Genomic DNA, 11,636 nt, shown 5'->3' with positions numbered 1-11,636 from the left:
AACAACACACACGCTGATGGCCGCGGTGAGAGAGGAGGTCCATTTTGTTATTCTGATCTGCGTTTACTCCCTCCTCGAACTGGCCGCCACAAAGCTTGAAAACCCTCGGAAACAAGACCACACATCCACCTCATCCTTTTAGACAAACACCGGTCCCTCCCGTAAAAGAGAGCTTCGTTTTGTTACCGCTCTCCTCTTATACCTCCGCGAGCTTTAACGCCACCGGTACCTTCCTCCTGACAGGCACCTGCAATAGAATATTCTGTGTCGTGAAGGTCAATTGATTCCTCTTCCAGCCACACAAAGAGGGGATAAAAGATGGACAGGACTTGAGAGACGGATTCACGACCTAATGGAGAATCGGACAAAAGAGGAAGGTGGTCTGTGGCATTGAATCCTGAATAGAAGGTAAAAGTACTGGGCAAAAACTATCTGGCGTGAGAGACATGGTGTTCACAGGGCTGCACAAGGGATAAAAGTAGACAAAAAAAAAAGCCTGACGGACATCTACCAGCAGTCCACCAATGGGAAAGGAAAAATGTTGGTGAAAGGAATAAGAAGAATAGGGTATAAAAAGAGCTCGAGAAGAAATAAGTTGAGTTGACGATTGACGCGGCATCTGCAGACCATATAAGTGACTTAGAGAGTGAAGTGATAAGAGAAGACGCTGCAGAGTAAGCGGGAGTGAGTAGAATGTTATGAAGACCGAACAGGATGAAGAACGAGGCCAAGTCAAGTAGAAAGATGGATTTTGACGTGTGAAAAGACAAGAAGAAAAAGTAGAGACAGACAAGAGAAGTAGAACTAGGTATGAAGGAAGGAAAATAAGTGAATAAGAGGGAGGAAGAAAAGGATGAATGTTGACGTGTAGAAAGAGGAAAGGAGAAAACAAAGTACAGAGAGAAAAGGGGGAAGTATAAATAATTAAGAAGGAAGGAAAGGAAGTGAAGAAGAAGAGGAAGGAAGCTCAAAGATGGCCACTTAAGACACTACACCAGTCTTGAGGGATAAAAAGGAGGACAAAAGAATGAGAGTCGGAGTGAAGAATACAGTGGTGCGAGATGTGGAGAGTGAATGAAGAGTGAGGGGGAATGAGAGCTGATACGTGAGTGGGGAGAGAGAGGGAGGGAGAGGGGAAAAAAAAAGAAAATAAGTTAGCGCGAGTGCTGTGGGGGAAGTGAGAGAGATTGAAAGAGTAACAGACTTTTTGCAGGAACCGGAAAAGAACGGGAACGGCACGAGTGGATAGGGACAGAGAGAGAACGGGGTGTTGCGCGCGTGAGAGAGAGGAACCGAGGGAAAAGACGAGCTAAAACAAAGGAGGATGAAAAAGCTGAAAGACTTACACAGAGATAAAGATGTATTAGGGCAAAAACGGACAAAGGGAGAGTAGGTAAAAAAGGAGAGAGGGAAACTTTGGATTGTTGGAGGTAAAAATGTAAATTATACGTTGAAGACAAAACTCAGACCACGCACCGGAAACGAAAAACTAAAACGAAATAAAAGAAGGAAGGGAGCGAGGGAAGACGAACTAAAAAACCACGATATTAAACCAAAACACAGAAAACGGAGAACATCAAGTAGTAATAATTATAAACTACGCCATTCAGAGCAAAATAAGAGTGATTTGGACAGCAACAAAAATAACTAGAGCTAAATAAAAGAACGAAGGGCGAAGGGAAAGTCGAATTAAAACGGACGATACAAACAAAAAAAGCAAACGGAGAACATCAAGTAGTAATAATTATAAACTACGCCATCCAGAGCAAAATTAGAGTGATTTAGACAGCAACAAAAATAAATACACCCAAATAAAAGAGCGAAGGGAGAGCGGAAAGTCGAATTAAAACACACGACACAAAACATAAAACACAAAAAACGGAGAATATCAAGTACTAATAATGGTAAACTACGCAATTTAAAACACAATAACAGTGATTTAGACATAACGAAAGGATTATCTATAACACACACCATAAAACAGAGCTCAGTGTTCGTAATTCATGCCATTAAAACAATAAAAGGATGGAACCGTATAGACCATGGTGGGTAATATCATAGCCCAAAAAAATAATGGAAAAGGATTCACTATATCGCATCCAACAATATATAGCGTAATGTGCGATATTCACACCATTAAAACGATAAATGATAGAAACGTATAGGGCATAACCGGTAGAATCAGAGTCAAAAGAACTATAGGAGAAGGATTCACTATAAGACATCCAAAATATTTAGTGCATAATGTGCGTTATTTGTGGTATTAAAAAGATGCAACCGTAAAGCGTCGTCGGTAAAATCAGAGACCCAAACAAACTATGGGACAAATGATGCAGTTTAAATCGTCTTCCACACAGAGATATTCATACCATTAAAACGATAGAGGATGGAACCGTTTTGAGCATCGTGGGTGGAATCAGAGCCTAAGGAACTATGGGGAAAATGATCCAGTTTAAATCGTCTCCCGCACAGTTGGTCACGAGCTCACCTTTGAGAATGGAATGCAAAGTCTATTATTGCGGAAATGGGGCGCGTCTCCATCAGGGCGAATGCGTGGCAGCCATGTTTCATTTGCGTTTGTTTGTGCGGCAAATTTTTCTAAACGGGGAATAGAATTGGGTTTAACGTGGTGGATAGAACACAAATATACAACTTTTTCCATTATTACTCTCCTTTCTTTATCTCCTCTCTCTCTCTCTCTCTCTCTCTCTCTCTCTCTCTCTCTCTCTCTCTCTCTCTCTCTCTCTCTCTCTTCAATATTTTTTTTTCCATTTCAACATTCTGTACTAAAAATATATATCATGGGAAGAGAACAAGTTAAAATTTTGCACCATTACCTCGTTTGCTTTTTTATTTACGCTCTTTTTTTCGTTTCGTAGATAAAAGAGAAAGTGTAGTATATTTTGTAGCAGTAGGAACAACAGCAGCAGCACAGACAGACAGTAGCAAACAAACATAAACAGTAGTATAAACAGATAGTAGCCGTAACAGAAGTGGCAATACCAGTAGTGAGGTAACCAACAACGTTAATCAAAATCACTGATATTCACAAAGATCACAAAGACACAACAAAACACTCCACTCCACCTCAACCACTTACACCAACACACTCAACACTTCCACCATCACACCCAGCATCCCTAACCCTCCTCTCTCTCTCCCTACAGTGCCAGCGAGGGAGGTTTGGGCACTAGCGGGGGAGACCACACTTCTTCCGTGCGACCTGAGTATACGCATCCCCAAGGACTCCGTGCAGATGGTCATGTGGCTGAGGGAAGGCACTCATACGCCTCTCTTCAGGTAAGGGTATACAGGTGTGACGTTGCTTGTACAGTTGGATGGAGATGGGAAGGTGTGATGAGACAAGCAGGTGTAATGGAAAGAAAAAAGGGTGGTTATGTGATTTGAGTGTGCTGGGATGAGAGAGAAATGGTAGAAAGAAAGTATAGTGATGTAATATAATGCGAGAGGTGGATACATGGGAGTAGATGGTGAGGTTAAGGAAGAGAAAGAAGTGAAAGGAGGAGAAAGACGTATAATGGAATATGAGGGAATGGAAATGTGAAAAGATAAGTACAGTGATGTATGGCAATGCTTGAGGTGAATACACTTGACTATATTTTGAGGTTAAAGGAGAAAAGGAAGTGAAAGAAGGAGAGAGAGATAAGTATGACATAAAGATAGAATGCGATATGATACGATGGGGATATGAGAGAGTAAGAAGACTGTGGTACTAAAAACTTAGAGGTCGAAAAATATGACTGGAAGGCAAAGTTAGGGAGAAGAAAAAGCATAAAGGAAGAAAAGATGGATGATAAAGATTGGAAAGTATGGGAAGAGATATGAGAGACCACGAAAAGTGAGGTAGTTGGGTACGAGAAGCTGAATGATGGGAATAGAAAGAGAGGAGAGAAAGAAGAGAAAGAAGAAAGGTAAAGGAGAAAAGCAGCATAAGACAAAAAATAAAGAAATAAAAAGGTATAAGAAAGAGAGAAAAGGGGATAGGTAAGGAATATGACAAGGATAGGTCGCAATAATAAAAAAGACAGGAGGTAGAGGTAAAGGGAAAGATAAAAAGAAATAGGAGAAAAATGGTTAGGGATTAAAGCAGAATAGGATACAAAAATAATAAAAAAGCAAATGTAAGAGAGAGAAAAATGAGAAAATGTAAAGAATAAAAACATAATGGATAGCTATAATAATAAAAACAGGAGGAAGAAGATTTAAGAGGAAGGTAAAGAGAGAAAGATGACGATATGAAAAACAAGAAAGGAAGAAGAAAAGAAGGAAAAGTTAATATTAGCATCGCATAAGCTGAGCCAAATGAGGAAAGTAAAAGTGACGGTAATGAGGTAAAGGCTCGCAGAGGAAAAAAAGTAAAGAGGAAAATGCGGAGAAGGAAAAAAGTGATGGAAATTAAAGTAAAGGAAAGGGGATGAGGGTAAAAAGGAAGGGGGAAAGATTAATTCATATATGTAGTGCAAGAGTTATCGAAAAATACAACCAAGGAAAATGAGAATGAAGATAAACAAAGGAAAAACTAAGGAACAAACAGAGTAGAAGAACTAATAGAATGGAGAAGGGGGAAGAGAAAAGAATGAAGTGATGGAAGAGAACAGGAAGGGATAGAATGAGAATAGAAAGATATATGAGAATAAAGAAAAACTGAAGATAAAATTAAGGAACAAATATAGACCATGAAAGTAAATTACGATAGAGAAGGGGAGAGAAAACCAGGAAGGAAGGAAAAGAGAATAGAAAGAGGACAGAAAGAGAAATGATAATAAAGAAAATCGGAAGGGAGGAGTAAGAAACAAATATATACCATGAGAAATTAATAAATAGAGAAGGAAGAGAAAACCAGGAAGGGAGGCAGAAAAAGATAAGAGAGTAATAAAATAGAAAAAAAACAAATGAGAAAAGAAAGGAACATGCATAGGGCGAGAGCTGGAATAGGAAATACAAGGCGGGGAGATAAATACAGGAAGAAAGGAAGGAAAAGAGAACAAAGGAAGAATAAAAACAAAACAAAAACTAAGGAACAAATATTGACCATGAGTTAAGTAAAATAAGAAAAGGGGGGGAAGATAAAACCAGGAAGGAAGCGAGGCAGGAAAGGGGAAAAGAAGGGAAAGATACAGGATATAATAAGGACAGAAACAGAGGAGGGGGAGCATGACACAATACATTAAGGTCAGGCTAATCACGTTGCCCCGATAAATAAGATTCTATCCCGCCGGAGTCTAATAGAAAGGCGAATGGATGCGGGCGGGCGGGATAAGGTGCGCTGCCAATCCAGGTGTTCCGTGGCGGTGAAGGAGCGAACGTACGTGTTAGAGACTTAAGGCGTGACAAGTGTTTAGGGCCGCGGGACACGCACGCCTAAATATACAACGACGGCGAACCAACAGCGAGGAAAAAAAATGAAGAAAAAGAATCTGACAAGCAAAAATGAAATGCACACTGCACCTCAAAAAAAAAAAAATAGAAAAACAAGAAAAAAGGGAAAAGATGTCATGGATAGATTTTTTTTTTATTGTAACTTAAATAGAGGATGTATATGTATGCCTAAATCAACAACGCCGAACCTACAGCGGGGAAGAAAAATAAAGAAAAACAAAGGTAGACAATGCATCGCGAAAAAGAAGAAAAAAAAAGAAAGGTGTCAAAAATAGCTTTCTTTCGTATATTGTAACCAAGAAAAGGGATGAACATATATGCATAAAAAAACGAAAGAATAGTGGCTAAAGATGAAGATATGGTAACAGAAAACGTATATAAATGGTAGAAAATTAAAAAGAGAACCGAGTAGAGAAAAAAAACAGTGAATCATGAAAGAGACAAAATATAATGAAAAAAATAGAAATAAAGATAAAAATGAGGAAAAATAAAGCATATAAAAACGAGCCTAATGTAGAAAACGGAAAAGAAAAACGAGAGTAGACCACAAAACGATGACTAAAGAAAATAAGATAGGAAAAGAAAGAGATATGCACACCGCAGCTCGAAAAAGAAGAGAGAAAAGGAGAGAATGTCCAGAAAACGGTTTGTTTGTATACTGTAACCTAAAAAAGACGGTGAGCCTAAACATGCAACGCCGAACTTACAACGAGAAAAAGAAAAACGAAAGAAAAAGTAAGGTTGTCAAGGAAAGATTTTTGCACACTTCACCTGAAAAAAGAAGAGAGCGTGGAAAAAATAAAGACAAAAATAGGCTGTAAAGGAAGGATTTTTACGCACCACACCTCGAAAAAGAAGTGAAAAAAGGAAAAAATGTCGGAGAAGAAGAAAAAAAGGAATAGTAGTTGAAAAGAAGATAAAAGGAATAGAAGTCGAAAATAAGAAAAAAAGAAATAGGAGTCGAAAAAAAGAAAAAAAGGAATAGAAGTCGAAAAGAAGAAAAAAAGGAATAGAAGTCGAAAATAAGAAAAAAAGAAATAGGAGTCGAAAAGAAGAAAAAAAGGAATAGAAGTCGAAAAGAAGAAAAAAAGGAATAGAAGTCGAAAAGAAGAAAAAAAGCAATAGAAGTCGAAAAGAAGAAAAAAAGGAATAGAAGTTGAAAAGAAGAAAAAAAGGAATAGAAGTTGAAAAGAAGAAAAAAAGAAATAGAAGTCGAAAAGAAGAAAAAAAGGAATAGAAGTCGAAAAGAAGAAAAAAAGGAATAGAAGTCGAAAAGAAGAAAAAAAGAAATAGAAGTCGAAAAGAAGAAAAAAAGAAATAGAAGTCGAAAAGAAGAAAAAAAGGAATAGAAGTTGAAAAGAAGAAAAAAGGAATAGAAGTCGAAAAGAAGAAAAAAAGGAATAGAAGTCGAAAAGAAGAAAAAAAAGGAAAATACGTCAAAAAAAGAGTAAAAAAGGAAATGATGCCACGGATAGCTATTACGTACACTGCAACTTAAAAAAAAGCATAAATTTGTATATCCTTAAAAAAAAAAAAATGAATATGAAAAAGAAAGTATGTCATGGAGGGATTAATTCAGCATTTAAAGGAGAAAATTAGCAAGAGGAAATGAATACGTATAAATATTCACAACTGTCGCCATTTAGAAGAAAACAGCATAAGTAGAGAATTATAAAAAAAAAACACTAAAAAACAGGAGAGTAAACAGGCCTGATATGCCACTGAAAAAAAATATATAAAAGAGAGCAACATTGAGGTTGAGAAAGTTTTAACAAGCAGGTTGCGAAAATCATAAATATTTACTCAGCCAACACACACACACACACACACACACACACACACACACACACACACACACACACACACACAAGCTGCCACACACACACACACACACACACACACACACACACACACACACACACACACACACACACACACACACACTTGAACCACGCAAGCAAACACACACACACACACACACACACACACACACACACACACACACACACACACAAACATACATACCAAACCCACAAAAAACAGGTCAAAAAAAACATGAAGCAAAAACACACAAAATAACACCCAGGCACACAAAAAAACGCCCCTCACAGTGACCCGCCAGGAATTATTTGAGTCATAAAACACAGGAGCAGGAACCTCACCCACACCCCTCACCCCTCACCCCTTCACCCCTGCACCAGCCACCTCCAGCGCCTCCGTGCGGAACCCCCGACATAACAGGCTGCTTTATGACCGTCGTGGAGGTGATAGAGCGAGAAATAGAGGAAGAAGACAATTCCACGGTAAATATCCCAGACGGTGGCGCGGTGGTGGTCGTGAGGATGGGCTGGTCTTGGCTTGGTTGGGTTGGGGTGGGTAAGTGGTTGGGTTGGTGTTAGGGACGGAGATGTTGGTTGTGGGTGTAGGTGGGTGTAAGGGAAAAGGAGAGTGGCAAGAAAAGGCGCATGAATAGTAGGAAGAAAGGAAGGAAACGTGGAAGGAAATTGAGAAAGACAAAATTTGGAAGAGAGGAAGAAAAACAGAGGATAAGGAAATGACGCAAGAAAGGGATGAAATAAAAGAAGGAAGCAGCAGTAAAATGAAGTTGGAGAAGACAAACTTTGGAAGGGAGGAAGAAGGGAAGGAGACAAGGCTGAGATAAAGAAAGACAAGGAAGAAAGGAAAAAATGCAAGGCAAGAAATGAAGCAAGAATGGGAGGAAATAAAAGAAGGAAGAAGGAATAAAATGAAGTTGGAGAAGACGAAAATTGGAAGGAAGGAAGAAGGGAACGAGATAAGGGTGAGGAAGACAAGGAAAGAAAGAGGAAGTTGAAGGAAGGAATGGAGAAAGAGCGGGAGATACTGAGGTTGTATTAGAGGGGAAGCAGAGTAAGGAGAGGCAAAGTGGATTAGAGTAAGGGAGGAAAGAAAAAAAAAAGGAGAGAGGGGAGAGACTGAGATAAGAATACAGTGGTCGTGAAAAATCTAGAATGAAGAAGGCAGAAGGTAAGGGAAGGAGTGAAGGAATGAAAGAAGGAAGGAGAAGCATGGAAGGAAAAATAAGATGGAGAGGATGATTGAAGGAAGCAGAAAATGGGTGCAGAAATGGAAGAATAGAGCAGAGAAGGAAGGAGATGAGGCGTGGAATGAAAAAATAACAGAGATGGTGGTGAGAAGAGAAGTGGGATAGCTGAAGGATGCAGAACTTGGATGAAGAAAATAATGAAGCAAGCGTGTGAAGGAGGGAAGAGGAGGAGGCGTGGGCAGCGAGGAGACAGAAGTTGGAGGAGGAAAAGAGGCAAGAGGCAGAAGAGGGCGGCAGAGAGGGCCACTACAGCTGTTCTCCTAAGTTGAGGCGTCTTGACGAGTCTTTATATGACTCCATCCGGCCCGCCACGCCATGAAATTAAGAAAGTTAACGCAAAAAGAAAAAAAGTGAAAAGAGAAGACTCCAGGAGGATGTCGAGAGGAGGCTTGGCGGTGAGATGGCGTTCGGGTCTCAGACAGCAAACAGCCTCACGGGACAGGTGTGAATGTTACCTGGGAAGGTGTAAATGGCGCCAGACACCTGAAGGCCACAGGGATTGGGCCAGTGGAAAAAGGCAAGGAAGGGAAGGAGCAGAAAGGATTGGTGTGGAATAAAAAGGTTGTTAAAGTGAAGAAAAAAAGTGCAAAGAATAGAAAAGGAAAAGGAAAAGGGGATGTTAAAAGAAGGGAAGGGAAGGGAAGGGAAGGGAAGGGAAGGGACGGAAAGGAAAGGAAGGGAAGGGAAGGATAGGGAAGGGAAGGGAAGGGAAGAGAAGGAAAAGGAAGGGAAGGGAATGGAAAGAAAGGAAAGGGAAGGGAAGGGAAATGGAAGGGAAGGCGAGGCTAGTAGTGGAATAAAGAATATCAAAGAAGGGAAAGAAACAATAAAAGTGCGCCTATGTAAACTAAAACCGGAAAGGAAAAAGGATGGAGATATGGGAGGGAAAGGGAAGGATTTCGAAACAGAGGCAGAGAGGTAAAGATAAGAAAACAGGAAACAGAGAAAAATGGACCTGGGGTAAAAAACAAAAGAAAAACGAGAGTAGAGCAAAAAAAGAGGAGCCGAAAACAAAAAAGGAAAAGAACGATAAAAATAAATATATCGCAAAAAGACTACAACGTAAACAAACCAAACCCCCGATAAGAAAAAAAACAAAAATAGAGAAAAAAATAACAAGAAAAACGAAGCAAAACAACTAAAAACGGGCAAAGAGCAAAACTCAAAACTCGAATACAACTTCCGCCGCCGCTTCGTTCCAACCTTTAGAGAGAGCGCAGGAGGGAAGCAACGTCAAAATAACCCAACATTAAGTGCAAGTCTAATGCCCTTCCCCGGACATTAGCGGAGGGAAGGAGGGCAGTGTCACTTAACCGCAGCCATAAGGAAGAACATATACAAGTGCACTTCTCGGGGAAACAGCCGTAAAGTCCGAGGAAAATAGAAAATAGCAAGAAAAAAGTCTAATAACAGTAACTCGCGGGCCGGGAAAAGAAAATCAAAGGTGGAATTTTGGGGGGGAGAGTATTCAGTGGACCAAGACTTTTTTATGATTGTTTATACGGGAGGATAGAGGACCTATAGAGGAAATCTATCAAGTAGGCGTAGCCGGTGGCTGAGTGGTAAGCCTGTGGGCGCCGCGACCACAAGATGGGATTTTTTAGTCACCACCAAGTGGTCTAAGACTACCCACATGCTATCCTGAAAACCATCAATCAACCCGGACTCTAGATTCTCTCTGGGGGCACCATGAACCCAGCAAGATGGCGCCACTATAAACATTTGCCTGCGCTATAACAGACTGGGGCCGACCATTAAGCACCACCAAGAAAGCCCATCGGTGCCAAAGGTCGAAACTATACGGGAAAATAGAAAAAAAAATGTAAAAATGACATTAACTTGCTGGAGAGAAAATGAAAATCAAAAGGTAGAAATGTTTTGGAAAGTATTCAATGGACTGGAACATTTTTTTTTATGATTGGTTACAAGAAAGGGCAACAACCTACAGAGGAATGATATGAAATTTAAATAGATATATGAAAAAAAGCATAAACTATATTCCACGTCACAAAACGCAAACATAAAAGAGACAGAAATTTCAGGGCCTCTTTTTGATCTCGAATAAAAACATAATACCGTAAAATGAGATTAAAATGATGTAGAAATGAATATTAAAAAATCGGACATGAAAAAAAAAAAAAAGCAAATTCAGTGTCCCTTCAAAAGAAACACTCCGCCCGGCAACACACTCACGGGGCAACGCAAAACCAAACACGACGAAATTACAATCAAAACACAAGCTCATTCTACCCTGAAAACAATCAAGTCACGAACACACACACACACACACACACACACACACACACACACACACACACACAAGCACACACGCACCACAAAAGCGAGAGAGAGTAAAAATACCTCCAACACAGTGATATCTGGCACAGCAACAGACCATGAAAGAGAGACTGACATACAGGCAGACAGACAGACACAAACACAGACACACAAAGAGATAAATAGACAGGCTGAAGATACAGACGAAACACTTTCTGCTTTGTATTCTTTCTTGAACTGCTTCCGTTACAGTAAAAAAAAATAATAACAGACCGAAAGACAGACTAAGGGAACAGAAAAGAGAGGGAGAGAAAGACAGACAAATGGAACAGAGAAGAGAGGGAGAGAAAGACAGACAAAGGGAACAGAAAAGAGAGGGAGAGAAAGACAGACAGAGGGAACAGAAAAGAGAGGGAGAAAAAGACAGAGAATCAGACACAGACAGACACACAAAACACAGACAGATAACAGATACATACGAAACAGGCAAGCAGACCAACAGACAGACGAAAGGAACGAAAAAAAGAGAAGGAAATGCAGACAGACAAAAAGAAACACACACATACAAACAGAGACACACAGACAAAGAGACAGACAGACAAATCATAATACATAGAGACGGTAAACACTAACAAAGCCAAAAGCAGACGACGGAGAGGAAAACCACACAAAGAAAAGCAATATATAGACGGACCCTGCAGGAGCTTATTTTCCCGTCTGCAGGTCGTTGCCTCGCGTCCACCACGTTGGCAGCGAGGTATAAAAGAGGCGGGAGTCATCAGCGCGCTACTGCAAAAATGACAACAACAACAACGACGCGGCGATACTCAGCCCTGATATTCCGCGGTTCCCGTTCTCGCTTAACTCGTGGCCG

General features: G+C 40.1%; 1 protein-coding gene across 1 annotated transcript in view; it reads left to right on the top strand.

Moving 5' to 3' along the window:
- Positions 1–714: 714 nt before the first annotated feature.
- The window catches only part of LOC126999169 (neurofascin-like), a 111,366-nt gene continuing 100,444 nt past the window's right edge, over positions 715–11,636 (top strand). Inside the window, exons 1-2 of the mRNA XM_050861497.1 lie at positions 715–736; positions 3,168–3,300. Coding sequence (XP_050717454.1) covers positions 715–736; positions 3,168–3,300 — 155 coding nt within the window. The remainder of the gene's footprint in view (positions 737–3,167; positions 3,301–11,636) is intronic.

Source organism: Eriocheir sinensis, chromosome 16 (genome assembly GCF_024679095.1).
Source record: "Eriocheir sinensis breed Jianghai 21 chromosome 16, ASM2467909v1, whole genome shotgun sequence".
Classification (NCBI taxonomy): domain Eukaryota; kingdom Metazoa; phylum Arthropoda; class Malacostraca; order Decapoda; family Varunidae; genus Eriocheir; species Eriocheir sinensis.
The sequence above is the reverse complement of the archived record's forward strand: the minus strand, read 5'-3'. Positions and strand labels throughout refer to the sequence as shown.